Source organism: Amblyomma americanum, chromosome 11 (genome assembly GCF_052857255.1).
Source record: "Amblyomma americanum isolate KBUSLIRL-KWMA chromosome 11, ASM5285725v1, whole genome shotgun sequence".
NCBI lineage: Eukaryota > Metazoa > Arthropoda > Arachnida > Ixodida > Ixodidae > Amblyomma > Amblyomma americanum.
This window is the reverse complement of record NC_135507.1, coordinates 24,316,793-24,336,564: the sequence shown is the minus strand read 5'-3', so window position 1 is coordinate 24,336,564 and position 19,772 is coordinate 24,316,793. Positions and strand designations below refer to the sequence as shown.

Below are 19,772 nucleotides of genomic sequence, written 5' to 3'. Positions count from 1 at the left end.
CTCGGAAACTATACCGTGACTGCGGGCATGTTAACAATGTTCGATTTTATACGGATTGCACTTGTACGCCCGTACAAAAATTTCTTTAGGCAGTCTATAGACTGTCCACAGACTTCTGTCTATAAAGTCTATAGACTCTTTTAGACAAACCCTACAGAGCAGTCTATAGACTATACAAATCATAAGACAGTCTAAAGACAATCTATACACTCATGGCCATACACATTTAGTAGACTTTTGTCTATAGATTATGAATAGACAAAAGAAATATCTATAGGAAGGCAATAGAGTCTACAAGAAGTCAATAGACTGTCTATAGACCATTTTAGCAAGGGCGTGTCGACCAGTAACGGCGCCTAGGCGAGGCGAGCCGGCACCCCCTCAAATTTCGAGCGCTAATTCCTTCAGACCCTGAGGGAGAGCACGTCTTGTCATAATGCACCCTTTATTAAGCTGTCGGCGCTGAATTTTGTTGGTTTTATTTATTTATTTTTACAATTTGGTCTTTACGAGGAGCAGTGCCGACCCAAAATTCGTGTCCGCCCCCCAAATTTGTTCTCCGCGCTTTTCCTCTGCGCATACCCGCCCCTGATATGGACAAGTGTACAGTCTTTGCCAAAGGTAACCAGGCTGCATGGTTTGCTTCTCAATGGTTTAGCATAGGGCCCTTACGGCTTCCCTAAAGATCAAAACGTCTTGGAAGGTGAGAACAAGGATAGAACGAGGGTTGTCCTCACCTTGCAACACTCTAAACAAAAAGGAGTGAAAAGGGAGTAAGTTGTCCTCTAGAGCACACCCTTTTATAAAAGGAGTGGGCTATAGAGGACAACTTACTCCCTTATCGCGTATTCGTGTTCAGAGTGTACAGAAATTGAGAGCTTGAGGGATGGCATAAGTGCTGCTCTATACAGCTGATAAGCAAGCCATGCAGCCTGGTTGCTTTTTGGCAAAGACTGTACGCGGTACGCGTGATGATGAAATAGATGTGTAGTCTGATTATGTAGCCTGATATCGCGGGGGTACACCACCAGGCCGTTTTCAGAATCGAGCACTGCCACAGCGCTATGATTCGATCGTGCATTAAGCGGCCGATGAAAGTGCACTTCGCGTAGGCTTTATGGGCATAAACATGAACCATGCTCTGTTTATAGTTGCATGGCTGATGACAGCGAGGCTGCTCATAAAATGCTATAAAGGCTGCTCATAGGACGCTGACCTTCCGGGCAGCAGCACAGGTTCTGTTTGGCTATAGCACTATGCGCGACACAAGCGGAGAATTTGCCAACGTGTTGTATCCCCCACCGCCACCTGCTCACTAAAGCTGTAGATGAAAAGCGACACTGGCGCCTGGTTCGGGCCAGATGGTATGCGTTGTGTGTATTTGTACTCGATGCACTACATCATGCTGCTCCTACACGAAGTGGGACTCTGTATCGGGTGCATCAGGGAAGCCCTCCCCTGGTTATTAAAATGGGCGTTTTGAGGTATCAAAAAATGGCTTTTGAGGCATAGTAATACTAGCGTAGGCGGAGGTCATAAACCGGGTCAATAATGAGCTGGTGAGCTGCACCTTGATTTTAGCCCCCCCCCCCCAAAAAAAAAAATTTAGTAAAGCTGCTTAACTAAATTCTAGTAAACTTTCTTACTTTTACAGTTAGGCGTCTGGTTGCAATTAGTGTTCTTTATCTGGCCAGGAGTATGTCCATTTCAGTTTCAGAAGCTCTGCTCATCCACCGGAAAGGGTGCTCAGAAACAACACATTGCGTGGGTTAATTGCTCGGGTTCGAACCCGACCGCGGCGGCTGCGTTTTTATGGAGGAAAAGCGCTGAGGCGCCCGTGTGCTTTGCGATGTCAGTGCACGTTAAAGTTCCCCAGGTGGTCGAAATCATTCCGGAGCCCTCCACTACGGCACCTCTATCTTCCTTTCTTCTTTCACTCCCTCCTTTATCCCTTCCCTTGCGGCGCGGTTCAAGTGTTCGCCGATATATGAGACTGATACTGCGCCATTTACTTTTCCCCAAACCAATTATTATTATTATTATTATTATTATTATTATTATTATTGAACACTAAAAGCAAAAAAATAGAAACATTCCCCTGTGCTACTTGGTTTCAGTGACAGTTGGCTTTCTTCGTATGTATGTCATGGCGAGCCCCTTGTCTACTCCCTGTATTGTCTCGATAGCAGGCTCGTGGGAATCTGCCGACGCCATTGGCTGGAAAGGGGTCTTTTGACTGGGAAAAGCCGCTTCGATCTTGAGTTTGTTGAGGACAGAGGGGAAGCGCTAGTTGCGAATAGTGGGGGCGCCTTCCGAAAAAAAAGTTGCCCTTGGCTGACTGCTCATCGCGTGTTCCCTTTTTATAATGCACTTACCTGTACATGAAATAGATGTCTGTTGGATCTCCGTAGCAGCGCGGTACCCGCTGCAAAGAATGTCGTTGTTATTGCAGATTCAGGCGTTCCAGGAGTGGGGTTGAATTAGAATAAGGTTAACCTACTGACTGCAGTTATGAAGGGAGTACTGTTGAGTGAGACATTCTAAGTAAGGAAAATATTCAAGCGTATACGACAATTTATCCTGTCGCCAAGCCGCTACAAGCAGTTGCATATATATGTTAATTGGGATTATGCCGCTTTAAATGTAGATTGAATACGTATATATTCCTCTCGGTATAATCCCATCCACATGGCACGCTTCCGTGGAGGGCGTGTACGATTTTAACTGTCGTCGCTACGTAGGCCGTCTGTGCAGTGTCCCAAGTGTCGTACATGTCGCCTTGAAAGCCGTGGTCTCGACGTCGCTGGGAAGCCGTTTTCTTTCACGCCACCTTTTCAGTCATTCGTTAAATCATTCCTGTGGCACGCAGTGACCTCTCCGCGCATAGCGCGTCGGAGGGCATTTCTGCCTTTACTTTTTTTCCCGACGTGCTCCCTCTCCGAGTTGCTCCGAAAAACTCGCGTGACTTGAAATACGACCGAGATGCGTGACGGATTACGTGCACCTCGTTTGCATGCGTAGTGTCTCGGAAGACGCGCGGAGACAGAACGCTCCACGCCCCATGCGCCGGTCTGGACGAGGGGACCTCTGGTGCAGCCTGCAGTGTGCTGCGCTCGCGACCGCTGGCTCGTGCTACCGAGTGACGGCAGTGGGCGGTGAAAAATGGTCTGTCGCTCTTTTTCTTTCTTTCCCACTTATTCTTGCTCGCGTTGAGCTGATTGCCAACGCTATGGAGATTGAAATCTGCCCCCCCCCCCCCCCACCATCCTGCCGGTCTTGACCTATGAGAAGACGCGCTTCGATCGCCGGTGAAATGTGCGGTTCTTGCACGGTTCAAATTTTAAATGGTTCGTTGCCCTTCGTTTTTTCTTTGTATTCTTTCTATTGCAATAACTGAAAGACAAGCAAAGCTACGAACTTCAACAAATGGGATCTGTATGGGAGGTCGCGTCTGCCATTGCACGGGTCCTCCGCCAGATGTCGCTCGCCGCTGGTTTGGCGCGTGGTTCCTTTACGCGTTGTCACCAGTCGTCGTCTTCTCGCACCTTTGACATTCAAGTGGTCTGCTATAAATTAATTTTAATACGAGTTTGCCTTCCTGTTTCACCTAATTCCGGTAAGAAATTGTGGTGGGCAATTCATCTTTTCGGTCTTCGCTAAAGCGCGTCGAGAGAGCCACACATCTTTGTTCGCATGGCAGCCGGCTAAAAGAGCCGCCTAAATATTCACCGCGTGATGCACCAGTAGTGTCCGGAGGTGCAGATCGCATCTGGTGAGTTATAGACCTCCCAGCGATCGATGGACATGGTTGGGAAGAAAAAAGGATGGAATGTTCCGACTGGGCTGTTTTGGGGAGATTGAGGGAAATAGGGATATTTTTTTATCAGGATTGGGTACACAGCAGCCGCGTTGTGTAGTGCCAAGCGACTATAGCGACGGTGCATGCGCAAGCAGTGCGTAGGGTCGCAGACGACACTAAACCTAAGCAAGGCAGCAATGTGGGCTAGTTGGTTGTGCATTTTGGTTAAAACACTAAACCTCCCGATGACGTCCTCAAATGGTACGTGCGTCCTCAACCCGAACAGGACGTCCTCGGACCTTCGAATTCATCATGGCCAAACGTCCTCAAAAGGATGTCCTCAGTTTGTACGTGGCTGGGCGATGCGAGGATGAAAATTTCTCAAGTAGTCTACATGCGTGCTCTCGCAGGACAATATTGACATATTGAACTTGGATAAAACAAGCTTTATCGTGGCACACGCAGCCGCCTCTGATTAGATAAAACTGCAGGTTTAATTACAAGAAATTGTTGTACAATAGGGAATAATAAAGGCAGTAATTCTGACCAAAAGAAAAGTTTTCAGGACATATCCTAAAATACATTTGCTGTTTAACGAGGATTTATCCGCTGCATATATAGGTTGTTGGTGGGGTTGGGCTGTTAGATATTTAGGCCCACGGTGGATGTAGTTGTCTCAGTGACTTTGCTATTGACTTGGCAGAATTGAAGTCCACACTCTAAACACGGAGGGGGTACAAACGGAGTAAGCTGTTCTCCCCGCCCTTTTTCCATACCCTGGGGTAGATTTCTATCACTAAAGATACGGAATACTTACGGTCGGCCTCCTCCCATTGCTAACTGCATCAAGTCACTGTATGCTTTGCGGTGGGAATATACCTCGGTTGTGAAGAGTAAGCATTCCGTGTATTTAATGATCGAAATCTACTCCGGAACTTGGGCAGCATAACCTGGTCCTAAAGAGAGAACGCTAGAGGACAGCTTACTGACTTTTTACTCCCATATAGGCGTATTCCAGTGAGGGCTTGTTGAGAATCGGTAGAGGATATTATCAGGAACATCCTTAAATAGTATGTTCTCAGGGCGTCCTGAGGACAGAGTTGTGCGAAGGCTTCTTTTGGATGGTTTGGTTGATGCGGGGTGGGGGAGGCTGTGTAGCAAACGTGCCTCGTCTTTTCGGTACACGCCGCGGGTTCTTGAGACACTGCAGGCGTGTGAGAAATACATAGAAAACCGCGCCTGTGCTCTGGAACTTCAGTGCGGATGCGAAATGCGCCGGCGCAGCTGGTGCAGTTGACCTCGTGGAAGCAAGGCGGCGCTTCGGTGCAGGGTGGTGACGCCATATTATTTTTTTTTCATTTCATTTACTTGTGTTCATTTACAAGGAAATGGAAGAGGCCAAGGTAAAAGCTGCTTGTTTGCAGCTTGAGATCATGGTCCTTGGCCCCATTTACATATTGGCAGATGGGTGGCAAAGAACACTTTTACAAAAGAAAAACAAAGCTGGTTACATGCATCGCGACGATTCGATCGGGAAGCGCCATTTTTTTTTTGGTGTGACAGTAGGGCTGGATGGTCCACGCCTCGAAAATGCGAAAATGCAACTTTCAGTGAGGACTTCTTGGTGTCGCTATTTCGGGCCGGGACCCAAAATGGCGCAGATGTCGCCGCCCTGGAAAGGGATCCTGGCGAATCGCGTGAATAATTTCGCGCATTCCCCCCCCCCCCCCCCCGCCACGGGCTTTACGTACTTGCTGCCCATCAGGTCAGGTACCCACTTGACGTCGTACCGCCGCCTCTTAAAACGACGAGGAACGCGGTGTCACGACCTACCAAACGGCGGCGCGGCGTGACGTCATGCCAGATGGCGCGGCGAGCGTGCTCAGCACAGTAACCTTCCGCGGCGAGGCGCGCGTTGTGACGTCACGTGCCTCGGAGCACCGCCGCGGCGAAATCGCGAGTTTGCGGCCCATAAAGCTTTCGCTTTAAAACAGTTGTGGCCCGGTTCGCCGTCGTGGCGACTCGAGGCGTGACGTCATCCGCCTACGTCACATGTCTCGGCCTTGAACGGTGCTGGTGGGACGGTCGTGTATGCTGCAACTACTGCTGCTGTTGCTGCCCTCGAAAGAAAGTTGTCGCACTGACGCGGATGGTGCGACTGTCGGTCTCGGGGAAGCGCGGGCATTTAATTGCCGCTCTCGCGTACGCTTTCGCCGTGGGCGGGAAGAATGCGCTGGGGCAGGCTAGTGCACGTGCCCCGGCAGAAGGCGTTGGCAGATTGACTTTAGTGCTCGTCTGTTTAGCAGGATTCGAAACTCGCCACAGCATGGTCCCGACTGGAGAAACGCTTGACGCGGTTATCGGACGAGTACTCCTTGGCGTATACGTCCCAAAATGTGCTCTGCGTCAGGGTGTCGTTGGGTCCCGCTCCGAGTCGGTTTCGTTTGGATTCAGGCCATTTTTGGTCCTCGATGCTCGCGCGAATGTTTTTCGCTCTAGCTTCGCCTAGTCGGGGGTCTTAGTCCTAGTCAGGGGTTCGAACACGGGACCACCGCCGCACCGGGGCAGTCGCTCTACCAATTGATCGCGACCCAATGGACAGTGAAACTGCCTCAGACGTCCTGTGGACGTTTAGGACATCCATGGGACATCCAAGGGAGTTTAAATGCCCATTGGGTAACTGGTACGGCTAGCATAAGGCAGTGCAAGTGCGAATAGATCTGTAAGTTGGAATGGTGTTGGTCCAATGTTTAGAGGAATCCCCCAAAGTAGAGTAGAGTAGATTTGTACCCACTCCACCTGGGCAGTGGAAATATTGGACCGACTGAATTTATGGATCCGTTATGGTTATGAACTTTTTGCCAACACCCATGTGCAGTTAAGCCCGATCTTTGGTGTGGATAATTTCAGGCATTTTGCTGAACATTAAATTTTAAAATTTGCACGGCAACTTGGTTTCCTTGATAGTGCCATTAACTGCTGTTTTTTTTTTTTTTTGTCGACAGTGAATTGTTACTGTCCTATTAATATATTTCCATCCATCTACTGGTTGGTCTAAAGTTCCACCAACGAAATGTTGGTATTTTAAGCAACTATATAACATGGCGAGCTTTCTTATTCGTGCCAAAAATGCTACTGGAGTAGAGCTTATTGCACTTTAGAAAGACCCAAGCTACTAACTGCTGCATTCCTTTTTTGATATCTCTCATTTTAAAGATCATTCCTCTTTTTGTTTCTCTTTCTCTGCCAGGATCTAAGCTGCATGTCTCCAGCACAGAAATACCACGCACATCATGTACGGTAAGTCTTTCCATTTCCTCAGATTAGTTTGTTTGGGAGCCTATCTTGGTTGCAAGAACACATGACTTCAGATTGCTTTGACAAGCTGTTTTTATACGGTTGCCACTTTCTGTCATAGCATTTGAGTAGTGATAAGTTCGCTGTCAGCAGTCCAGATTTTGTGTAGGAAATCTGATTCCCTTTTTCAACCCTATGAACAAACTGGTGAGCACATATGGTGAATGACTTGATAAAGGTTATGCACTCAATTCTTACATATTTTAATTTAGACCTCTTGATCTGGCTCTTAGGTTTTGATTGAAAGGTTGTTCACAATTAACCGGTCTCAAGAGCCTTTCCAATGGCCATTAAAACTACCATGGATGTCCTGTGGACACCCAGGGGAGCTCCAGTGCCCGTGGGGTTTTTTCTTGTAATACAGCACAAAAGTCCACCATCCGTTGTACCTAATTACACTGTGGTTGTTTTGGTTACAGTATTAAAGCAACACTGATAACAAATAGTAGTGAGCCTGTATCGACAGTGTACCGCGTGCTAATCACAGAGACTACTCTCACCATAAAAGTAGCTGAGGAAAGACCAAGAAACGAAGCACAGGTGTCGTCGCCTTGGCAGATTTCGCAAGTACAATGCATGTGTCGACACCATTTTTTTTGCGAGCATCCCAGAGGCTATACGCTATGCCGTCGTTCATTTCAAGACAGTAACAACCTGTCCTTTTCGGTAAGGATGCCACGATTATGACTGATGGGACATTTTTTTAATCTAATTTTTTGCCAATAACTGAGTCTTTTGCTGCTGGACAAACGTCAACAGAGCCAGAAAGAACCAGTGAATCAATTTTTACTGATAACGACAATTGGACGAAGTTGTCCTAAGTGTCCCTTCAAGATATTCTGACATATACATGCAGTCCAAGTCTCATGATATTAATGGAGAGAGATAGCAGTTAAATACTGACAAAAGGAAGAACCTGCAAATAAGCAGAACTGCAGCTGCCGGACTTCTTTAAGTACGATCGTTTCTTAGACGACTGTTGTCAAGTTGTAACAGAGACGCGCAATTTCTTTGCGCAGAAACATTGTGATGTGAGCCACTTACGGTGTCTGCTTTTGAAAACAACCCCCTTCGGCGACAATAAAGCAGCCTTACTCTTTAACATAAACTTACTTTACACCATTAAAAGTAGCCGAAAGAACATGTGCACTTCCTGGAATAGCTCTAAATTTTGATGACATGGTCAGACCACATGTTGAAGCCAATGGTCCACAATGCGGTGTCCCTCTAAGCTTTTCGTGGCCATCTGTGTTGGCTTAAATGTAGATCATTTAGCTGGTAAGATAATGCTTGCATAGATCTGCACAAGGCAAGGTGCCTTCATTGCTGCTTTAAATGTGTTGTGTGTTCTTGTCGTTTGCCAATCTTTTTAGTAAGCTAACAGGCTAGGGAGTCTGTCTGACCGCACAGAACTGCTGAAAGCTCCTGCGATGTAACAAAGGATGCTTGAGTGGAAGTGTCGTGATACAATATTGCGTGTCTTGGAGTTGTTGCACTAGACACTACATGCATAGGTAGAATTGTTCAAATGGGATCCAATGGTTTAATGTTAGTTATTGGGTCATACCCATCTGTGGCCTGGCCTGTTGAACAAGCAGAAACTGACTTTTTACCAGTTGCTAGTGGGGGAGTTTAACCACCAGCGATTTTCACCCTGGAGTACAGTGGACTGCCGGTTTTTGTTTTTTTTTGTGAGAATTTTTTGTCTATAATGACATGGCTTGGTTTTTTTTTTTTGTGCGTCATGCAGCTCCAACCCAGTCCGAGCTCCGAGAGAAGCTCGAGAGTCTGCGCTCATCCAGCTCCACTCCGACCGACTGGGAACTTAAGGCACCCACACGAAACCCCAGCAGGAGTCAGAGGCCCAAGCGCACGAAAGTCAAAATGGGTGCGCACCTTTTTAGTTTTCAGCTCTGCTGTTGCTTCCGCTATGCATGATGGCACCTTGAGGCAGCATTACTCATTCACTAGAGTTGCTGACATCATAGCTTGTTGTAGTTATTAAAATTCACCTGCTATGAATGTGCATTTATTCTGTTTTTCCACTCCTATAATAGCCTGTAAAGGCTGTCAGTATCAGTAAATGAAATAAGATAAATTAATTACTCTGCATTATTGAAGGGGTCAGACAGCAGATTGCTCTATGATAAAAAAAAAATAACGAGTGGAACACTGTAATCGAACATAAAAATTTGGAAGGCTTTATTGACGAAGCCATGTAATGGTATTGCTAATCTGATGACACCTGATGACTCCTAGCTCTTTGTAGGTGTTCCAAACTATTCTTTCTTTTGCAGTCTAATTTGTGTTGCCTTATTTTAGATTTAGTTGTTCATACTAGCAGTAACAAAGCAGCTGTTTATGAGAAATTTTATGTCTGTAGTTGTGTATACCACTTCATGATTGGCTCACTGTACTGCTTTGCGGATGTTCTTGTGGTGCATAGTCATTCTCTCAGAACTTGCTTGGTCCTTTTCACCGTCTGGCGCCAGTGCCGCAGAAAAAATAATAGGAATGTTTGTTTTGGTTTAGTTGCCTTTGATGAAACTAGAAGCTAGCATATCATGGTCCTCTGTCCCCCAGGGTACCACACGTGGACGCCCGGCATGCTACACGATCAGGTTATGGCAGAGCTGAAGACGCGGGAGGGATCGCGCTGCAATTGCTGCCCCTATGGCTACCACATCCACCTCGACTTTGTGCAGTTCTGTGATTCGCTGAAGGTATGAAGCTGGCTTTCCTTTTGTTTCCTTCTTTCATGGACTTGCTAGTGTTTCAAAGGCTCATGGTGTGTAAAAGCTGGCGTAGGGTGATTAACAGCAGTGATATTGATGGTGATTGTTATGCATTAGTTCTCATACCATTGCAACAGGGACTACGGGGACGAGAGGTTGAGATCGAATTATACCACTTGTTTGGGGAACTGCAGATAATGTAATATTAGACATGTGATAAGGGAGTAATTACTCATTGGCACCCTTCTTTCACTCCTTCCTTTATCCTGTCCCTTACGGCACTGTTCAGGTGTTCATGAGACAGATACTGTGCCATTTCCTTTCCCCAAAAACCAGTTATTATTATTATTATTATCCACCCAAGTGCAGCCATACGGCTACAAAGGAAAGCTATACAGCTTTCTCAGAAACTTCGTAGTTAAAGAAAAATTCATGTTGCTCCCGGGTACAGTCCCCGGACCAGGACAAATTTTCTTTAACTATGAAGTTTCTGAGAAAGCTGTACAGCTTTTTTTTGTAGCCATATGGCTGCACTTGGGTGGATGCCAATGAGTAATTACTCCCTTATTACAAATCTATTTCACCTTGGAGGTTACCCCTAAACATTTGACCAATATTTGACCAATATTTGACATTTGACAAACATACAAATATGGGCAATTTCTGGCTGGGTGATGCACTAAATGAACCAATATGGATTGCAAAAGATAAGAGTGCTTTGTCTTTTAGCACATGAGGGTTTATGGGGAGTTTAGCGTACTGTACAAATCTGCATGGAAAAGTTGAAAATGTAATTAACCACACTGTAGTGAAAACGAGTAGCAGATGCTTTTCATGACACGTAATCAGCAGTAGCAGCAATGAATGACAGCAAGGTTAATTAAGGGTAGTAGAGAATAAAATGTAGTTCCACACTGTGTCGGCCTCAAGATTTGATCAGGAAACTTATGATTGCTCATTGCATTATCTCTAGCTGCTTCTGTTGTCATCACACCAGTGAGAAATTTGTAGGTTCACTCCTTGTTGTCTCTAAAGGCATTTGCTTCTTGGCCAATTGGCTCATGGTTAGGAATGAACTGCTTCCTAGCAGGGCTGATGAGCGTATCAGCGACGCATCAGTACGCTTGAAACGTAAAGAACTTTTCCTGGCAACACGTATGTGATGTTTTGTTTGTTGATATTACCGAAATATTTCGAAAATGGATATATGTACACGCAATCTTTCGAATAAACAGCTGTGACTTAGCTGCCGCTGCGGTGGCTCAGTGATTATGGCACTCAGCTGCTGACCCGAAAGATGCGGGTTCGATTCTGGCCACGGCAGTCGAATTTTGATGGAGGCGGAATTCCAGAGGCCCATGTACTGTGCGATTTCAGTGCATGTTAAAGAAACCCAGGTGGTTGAAATTCCCGGAGCCCTTCACTACAGTGTCCCTCATAGCCCGAGTTGCTTTGGGACGTTAAACCTCTGTATACCATAAACCAATTGCGACTTAGCGTTTTTTTGTGCGTCACGTGTTGTACTGTGGAGTAGTCCATACTTTATCTCTAAAAGTTGAAGTTGCTGCCTCAATGCTGCAGTGACTTGGCATTAAACTCTGAAGTGCAGGTAATTGTTAGGTGTAGCTATGTTACGGCTTCAATTTGGGCAAGTTGGTACTAATTCATTGTTGAACAGTGCGGGAAGACAGGACGGACGATCCATCATCGTGTCCATCGTCACCTTGTGTGTTTGTAGCGCTTGTGTTGCGTGTTCTTTATTCCTTCTGTCGTATCTTCCCGCGCTGTTTAACAGTGAGGTAGGCGAAGCTTTTTATTGTGTTCGATGTTCTGATGGCGCAAGTCGTTAAAAGTGGCACCTCGAGGGGTGAAGCATGTGTGGCGGATGGTGTGTGATTGGTCCCAGGCGCAGGCGGCTCGGAGCAACATGGACCAGGTTCGACAGCAGTGCAGGGAGCGACGCCGTCAGCGCAAGTCACTACAGGCATACCTCGGGATGCTCGACAATGAGGTGGCCAAACAGGATGCTCTCATAGCTGCCCCGCCTAGGAAACTGGAACTGCTTCTGACAAAGGTGGGAACATCTGCTGCCTTCACTTTCGCATGTGTTCACTGTAACACGGGATTTTGTTAACAACTCACCGCATTGACTTTGCAACTACAGCATTCAGCTGCTGAACATGAGGATGCAGACGTAAGGCTCCTCATATGTACCGAAATTTTCTTGCACATGATAGAATTCTGGGTGGTCGGAATAAGTTCAGAGCCCTGAGGTGTGTCACATAGACTGCAGCCCTGAGGTGTCTTGTAGACTGCAGTATTATTTTTTTTTGCAAAAATTTATTTATTAAGTCACTTTCATATCAATCACATTAATCAGTCTATCGCAGGACCTTATTTTTTTCTTTTTTAAGGCACTAAAAGTAATTTTGGCCATATTGCTGGGTTGCAGAATAAAGCTGTAAGAAACAATCGGAATGTTTGGTTGGGCTTCGGGGCTTCAGCTTGGGCATGGATCCTAGAAATAAAGGAAACCCATGCCATTCTCTGTCACCGCTTGCATATGTACGTTTTTTTTTTATGTCGTATTGGTCATTTTGTCTTAACCAATGGCTTATTCTTCTTCAAGTGCTAGCATAGAATCCAAGCTTACCAGGCTACACTTCACTCAGTGTTGGAACTCGCCCATGGGGGCTTTTAGAATATATTCACAGATGGGGTCTTCAAGTAGCGTGATGTTTCGAAAGATACAGATGGCTAATTCAGGGTGCTTTTTTTCTCATGAAGGAAATATGAATAAACACGCGTAAAGTAAGTTGGGTAGAGGCTCTGAACTTGAGTTTCTTGCGGCAAATGGGTGATATGTCCAATTATCTTTTATGACTCTACAATACTGAAGTGCCAGCTGTAGCATTCTATTCTGGTGACACCACCAGGGAGGTAATGGTGCAATGATTTTGATGCATAGCATCATCTCTAGGAGACTGATAATAATAATAATAATTGGTTTTTGGGGGGGAAAGGAAAATGGCGCAGTATCTGTCTCATTTATCGTTGGACACCTGAACCGCACTGTAAGGGAAGGGATAAAGGAGGGCGTGAACGAAGAAAGGAAGAGAGAGGTGCCGTAGTGGAGGGCTCCGGAATAATTTGGATCTTTAACGTGCACTGACATCACACAGCACACGGGCGCCTTACCGTTTTTCCTCCATAAAAACGCAGCCGCCGCGGTCGGGTTCGAACCCGGGAACTCCGGATCAGTAGTCGAGCGCCCTAACCACTGAGCCACCGCGGCGGGTAAGAGACTGATAAGGATGGGTGGATTTATGGGTCCCTTTTGGAGGGGTCTGTTGGGTTGTCTCACTTGGAGCATGTATTTCTTCAACTTTCTTTTTTCTTTTTTTCGTCGAAAAATGGCCTTCAGCGTGGTATTCCTATGTAAAATTCCTTGCTTAAGGGGTGCCCCCCCCCTCCCCCCCCCTCCATAAATCCATCCCTGGATAAGAAGATGGCAAGTGGTAACAGTGCACAATATGACTGCACAAGCGGGAGTGGCCTAAAGAGTTGGCCCAAAGAATGTTATAACATTGGGCTAGTCGGGAGCCTGTGAACAGTGCACTTGCCTTTGACACCTGTCATTCTCGGCACTTAGGCAGTTAATTGGTCCAGTATCCATTATGCGCTGCTGTTTAATCGTCAGACACATATCTCACTTCTTTTGCACCTGAATGACCTTTGTTCCCACACTTATTTCATTTTCACTTTACCTCATCGTTGTTCAGTAATAGAACCAAGTGAGCACCATTGTGCTTATAATCTCTGTTATCTCAGAGGCTTCAGTATTGATTACTCGTTGAGCTGCTTTGATGAATGCTGAAATATTTGTGCAAGGATGCCAGATTATACGGGAAAGAGAGATAAGAGCTGCATTCCCTATCGGTCTTGTGAATTTCCCGCTCAGTGTTCTGCTGTAAAGTCCGCAGCTTCACGTGTTGTTCCATCTCCGAAAGCAAACTCTAAGAATTGTGCTTATTCCATGGTGTTGAGTTATCATCAGAACCCCTGAGGGCACATTTATGTCTCGAAGGCAGAAAGAAAGTTGGTGTGGACTTTCTTGTTGCTTTAGAGCAGGCGATGACAGAGAGCCTGAGGTAAATCACATCATCCGTTAATCAGGCCTGACAGTGCTTTGTCAGTTGTCATGTTTGTTTCTGATAGCAAGTGATGTCGCCATTCATATATGGCTGGCATTCTGTTGTGTTGTTAGTCAAACTTGCATACATACCAACATGTTTTACTTTCTTTGGCCGGCGGCTCATATTCGCATTATTCTCATTGATAATTTAAGCACAAAATGTATGGTGTGCTGAATGACGGATAGAATTGCTGTCTTTAATGTGACCTTTGGAGTCTAATGTCCGCTTCCTCTGCTTTTTCGTTTTGCTTCATTTTGTTGGTTTATCAAATGAACAACCGTTAGCTGCATTTCATCTGTGTTATATAGAAACAGAGAGGAACAGAGGCTGTCTGCACTGCTGTGATCACATTAAATTTACAGTGTGATATTTTGATTTGCATTCGCATGCTGTGAGACAGTTTTCATTTTTCTTTCGTTTTTTTCTGTCACCCGGCTTCCATGTGTAAACCATGTTTCAGATCCTTTGGGAATTGAAAAATCATTCATGAATTAAACAACTCTTAGCTAATGTTAATGCCTCCTTAAATATGTCTTGAGATCATCTTTGAATAATTATCGTTGGTATGTTGACACAAGCCAATGTGTATTGGCATGCATGATTGTGACTTCCTTTCATACCCCAGTCATACGGCCAGTTTCAATGGCTATCGAGTCGAGAGCTCTCGAAATTCTCAGTCGCCATTGAACTCGTGAGTTCTGTCACTGCTACACGGCAAATCTCAATGGCTGTTGAAATGGTTCTCGTGTCTTATGCCAAGCTTGTGTGGCGCCACAATCGCTACTTTCGATTTTGCAGAAATAACAAAAATATTTTATAAATCTATACTAAATGCCAGAATACAGTTGTAGGAGGTGTTGTAGGAGGTTTTTAGTTGTCATTAAAAGCCAGCTGCATTGTCTTAAAAGACATTGCCTTTTCTGCGATTTGCTGTCGTAGTTTTGCAGCGCTGATATTGCTGGCGTTTCTGTCTTCTGCGATGTAGAGTATAAAATTTATGCGCTTTTAAATCAGACCGATACAATATTTAAATTATTGTACTGACTGCTTGCATTAAAGTTTAGGAGAATGTTTGTTCATGCTTTTGTACCGTGAACATACTGTGCATGAAAGTGCGCATTGGCACCGCTTGAAGCAACGCTAGCAGCCTTGGGCAGCGCTCGAAGGCCCTCGAAATCTTGATAGAGTTCGGTGCTGCTCCGTTGACTCAATAGAGTATTGACTCGATGGCCATTGAAACTGCCCATGTAGCAGCGCTCTATGGCCTTTGAGTCGATAGACTATCGGTTCGAGGGCCTTCGAAATGGCCGTGTGACAGGGGTATTAGATTACCCCTGCCTGCAATAAAGTGCTGGGGCTATGCAAACAGTCTGCGATAAACAAATAAAATGGCTTTTTTTTTTTGTGACTGCTGTCTGCTGCAAGCAGCAAGTGAAGCTGCGTTACAATATTTCTGCAGCTTATTACTTTTTTCCTGTGTATTTTAGTTTCTTGCAAAACAACAGAAATGTTTTCAAGAAGGGTTTTGAGGCGGGCTAGTTGGTGGATTTCGTTCATGATTGAACTGCGCGAAGGAAACGGGGACCAAGAAGAAACACGTACACACACACAGCGCAGACTTCCAACTTTTTGGAAGTCTGGAAGTTAAAAGTCTGCGCTGTGTGTGTGTGTACGTGTTTCTTCTTGGTCCCCGTTTCCTTCGCGCAGTTCAATCATAAACAGAAATGTTGATGACAGCAGTCAGTATGCCAGGGTATCTGTATCTGTTCTTGAGAAGGCATGTGGTAGCTGAACAAGTGTACAATATGTGAATGGAACTCTGCTCGACAGTACTTTTCTATGGACTAGTTCAATAAAAGTGGCCTCTCACCACACCCTGTGTCTGTATCAGGCAGTTATCTTGGGCTGTCAGTAATGAGGAGAGTGCTGAACTTTTGCTGTTGTGCTTTTTCCTCTGTGGCTGTGCTCTGCAGGCATCTCCAAGCGCACCACCGCCTGACTTGCTTGCATCGAACGACGACACTCTGAACGAAGTTTTCCGCAACTTTGAGGATGTCCTCAACAGCCACGAGAAGGGCCTGGGAAATGGGCACCTCGACGACAGCCACGAGATTGAGAGTGAGCTGCAGAAGGTCGACCTTCTTCGAAATGCACCCAAGTATGCAGATTCAGCGACAGTGTCTCCCGATGCTGCTGGTAAGATCTCATCTGCCAGATGCCTCTTTTTGTTTTGTCATTGTGCTCCATTTAGATGAGGTTTCAAGTTATGTTGGCTCTACCTATGTAAGGAGCACATGCGATTGTGTCATAGTTTGGGTTTGGCAGTGATATTTATTTATAGGCTTGGCATTCACACCAAACATGGTGCTCACTGTGCCAACACAGGTTCCCTCCACTGCTAGCTACCGTAGCGGGTGGGTTGTGCAGTGAAGCTCGATTGCAGGGGATAGGAAATTTCTCAGTTATTAAAACGCATCTTTAAATGTATCTTCAAATGAGCCTTTAAGCTGTTCTTCAAAACAAGCTTTCAAGTGAGTGTTTAACTAAGTCTTTTAAGTGGTCTTTAGGTGAGCTTTAGGCAAGCAAGCCTTTATGCGTGCATGTTTTCTCTTCTAAAGATATTTTTTATTTGGGATCAAAATTGTTTCTCGCAACTGATGATTGCCTGTCTGTGTGGGCATTTGACTGATTGCGCCACATCGCCCCTTTTCAGAACCAACGCAAAGCTCGGGGCTAATCTCCCATTGGCCGGAGGCTGAGCAGCGAAAGGCAAACGAGATACTGGACATGGTATTTGGGCCGACACGTTCGCGTAGCGGCTCCACCAGCTCCATATCTTCGTTGTCGACAAACTCGTCCAGTGCTGTTCCTGACGTAAGTGCATAGCGGTGCAACCGAATGCAGCCAACATTGTTGCAGGTGTGGAGCTTTTGTGCACAAATTTGCGCACCAAAGCACTCAGCTGGCCGTCATGGCATGTCTGAAATCGCAGTGCAATATAGGCTGCGTTTGCATTGTTTAGGACTCAAATATTGTTAGCCTTACATGAACTGTTAATAGCTGCCATTGTTGCTGCCTTTGCACCGGCAGCATATGGCAACACACTCCGTAGACCTTTTCACAAACTCTTCAGTGGTCGATGTTGTGTTCGGCATTAGGCTGTGAAAGGTATGCACTTGTAGAATTGTGTAGTCTAGAAACACAAGAGAGAACTCTTTGTATAAGCATTTAGTGTACAGCAAACTTCATGTTTGGCATAGTCGCTGCACAGGCATATTTTACATTTTAGCTCATTTCTGAAAACACTAGTCTAACAGTATCTCACGTTTTAATTTTAGTAAAGAATGCCCTTGAATATTCAAGTCACCTTAGCTGCTGCTTTGGATCTCTGCCACATTGTAGGTGCCACGCACTTTCTAACGTGCATGTATTGCTCTCATTATATTGCAGTGCTTGTAAGGAAAATGGGCCAAACAGTGGCTTCGTAACACTTCCCATGACCCAGCAACTTCTTCCTCCTCTTTCCCTATGCTCTGCATCAACACCGGCAAGAGCTCATAACGTTGAAGCAAGCCGCTGCTTTCCATTTGCGCTTGGCATTCTGTGCCTGGCACATTGAAAATAATGTAACGTGAAGATGTGCACACCAAAAGGGAAAAATATATTTACAGGGAAACAGCTTACAGCCACGCAGCCGAACCACCGGGCACGCGAAGCCCAGCCGCAGAAACGCACTTCGTCCTCTTCGCGTTCCAAGCGCGAGCGCACCAAGCACGAGCGTTCCAAGCACAAGCACAACCGTAGCATAACTCCCGGCGGCAAAAGCACCGTCCCGGTGCTAAGTGGATGATGTAGCAGGCGTGTGGTACGGTTTGAGACGGACTACATGAACGACGTCAGTCAAAGGGCTAGTGGACGACGTCGGAGCATGAAGAGGTGTAATCTCGTAGGTCACGTCGGTCACCTGACGGAGAACTCGATAAGGGCCACTGTACTGACGTAGAAGTTTCTCAGAGAGACCGACATGGCGAGAAGGAGACCAAAGGAGGACGAGTGAGCCCGGCGGATAGTGTACTGGGCGATGCCGGCGGTCGTAAACTGACTTCTGGTAGGTCTGAGATGCGGTGAGCCGGTCTCGGGCGATTTCACGGGCCATAGTTGCTCGGGAGATGGCGTCACGTGCATACTCTGTGGTCGAGGCAGTAGAACTCGGTAGTAATGTATCCAATGGCAGCGCAGGATGCCGACCAAACAGAAGGTTTGCTCAATTATAGACATTTATAGCTATAGGCATTCTGAATGCATCTTTTTCATGCTGTTCAATCACAGGCACTGTGCATATGGTGGTGAAAATCTTCACTCAGTGATCGACTGTTTGCCGGTTATTTTGTGTGAATGACATGTCGCAGCATCTTTTACACTTATTGTCGGGCTATCATAATCTTCATTTTCAAATATTTTGTAGTAAACAATAAGCAAAGAGTTCTTTTTCTTTTTACCATCATCAGATTGTTGCTGACTGAGGTGAGATTTAATTGGAAGCAAGTCCACTTGGGACTCTAATACAGAATCGTACAGATAAAATCTGTGGAACAAAAATCAAAACAAAATGTAGGATTGGAAGCAATGAGACATGAGCATCGACATAATCATAATAGTCATCACCACGCCAGTTGGTTGGAGCTGATTATCTTGAGTAAAAATGATGTACGGTCTGTGATTCTTGCAAATAATCAGAACATCAGCATCAGTGCTCCCGTACTCCCTGCTATCAGGCTCATTAAAAATATTAGGTCTTTAAACTCCCTTTTTCTTTGTTCTTTGTTGTATGGCATCCAGTTGAGGAGGACACACCTTAAGCAATCTAGTGCGCGAACAGAGAGGATGGATCGACAGTAATGAATCGTGGCTGTTGAGATGACACTTCCATCATCATCATCATCAGTGATGTGGCCTTGTATCTGTTGAGGAAGAAGAGGCTGTGGCAGCCAACATGGCTGCCCCCAGCACAACATGAGGGCTCCTGTGTGCCCCAGCTGTGGGCAGTGCAAACATTGGGCGACTCACCGTCAGAGTGGCAGGCGCAGCAGCAGCAGCAGGCAGGCGCCATGTGCGTTGCGCTGGTGGCGAGCGTCTTGCTCCTGGCACTGTTGCTGCGTCTCTTCATGCTGCCTATGTGCATGGCCACACTCCTCGACCTGTGGTCATTGCTGGAAGAGCACCGTGCCATGTGCTTGCAGCTGCCGGGATGGCGGGCGCAGTTGGCGGCAGGCCAGCATCACCACACCGCGGGGTCAGCCGCTCAGACGACGATGGCCGTGCGAGAGGCAAGCCCTAACAACCCGCTAGGCGTAAACCGTGCAGCCCTAACCAGCGTACGGGAGCTCATGGCCACGAGTCTCCAGCGAATCAGGCAGCTTGAAGATCAGGTCAAGACCATACCACTGCTGCAGGTATATTCACAGTGAGATGAACGAATAAGGGAACAAGGGCTAGTTGGGCTAGTTTGTATTGTTTGCTAGCACATTTGCATACAACGAATAAAGGCTGATTGATTTCATGCTAGTTGGGCTAGTTTGTATTGTTTGGTTGCTGACACAGTGGAGTGCAATGAATAAGGGCTGGTTGGTTTCGGGCTAGTTGGGCTAGTTTGTATCGATTGGTTGCTGACACAGTGGGGTGCGC

General features: G+C 46.2%; 1 protein-coding gene across 8 annotated transcripts in view; it reads left to right on the top strand.

Annotated features, from left to right (window-relative positions):
- Kank (KN motif and ankyrin repeat domain-containing protein 2 kank) overlaps positions 1 to 19,772 on the top strand; it is a 70,102-nt gene that overhangs the window by 31,875 nt on the left and 18,455 nt on the right. For 2 of the 8 annotated variants that reach the window (XM_077643592.1, XM_077643590.1), the window contains exons 2-8: positions 7,050 to 7,099; positions 8,907 to 9,044; positions 9,740 to 9,879; positions 11,804 to 11,965; positions 16,061 to 16,283; positions 16,801 to 16,961; positions 19,328 to 19,540. In XM_077643592.1, coding sequence (XP_077499718.1) covers positions 7,093 to 7,099; positions 8,907 to 9,044; positions 9,740 to 9,879; positions 11,804 to 11,965; positions 16,061 to 16,283; positions 16,801 to 16,961; positions 19,328 to 19,540 — 1,044 coding nt within the window. In that variant the 5' untranslated portion in view covers positions 7,050 to 7,092. Of the gene's footprint in view, positions 1 to 7,049; positions 7,100 to 8,906; positions 9,045 to 9,739; positions 9,880 to 11,797; positions 11,966 to 16,060; positions 16,284 to 16,800; positions 16,962 to 19,327; positions 19,541 to 19,772 lie in introns of all 8 variants that reach the window. The other 6 variants (XM_077643591.1, XM_077643589.1, XM_077643596.1 and 3 more) reach the window with 3 other exon arrangements.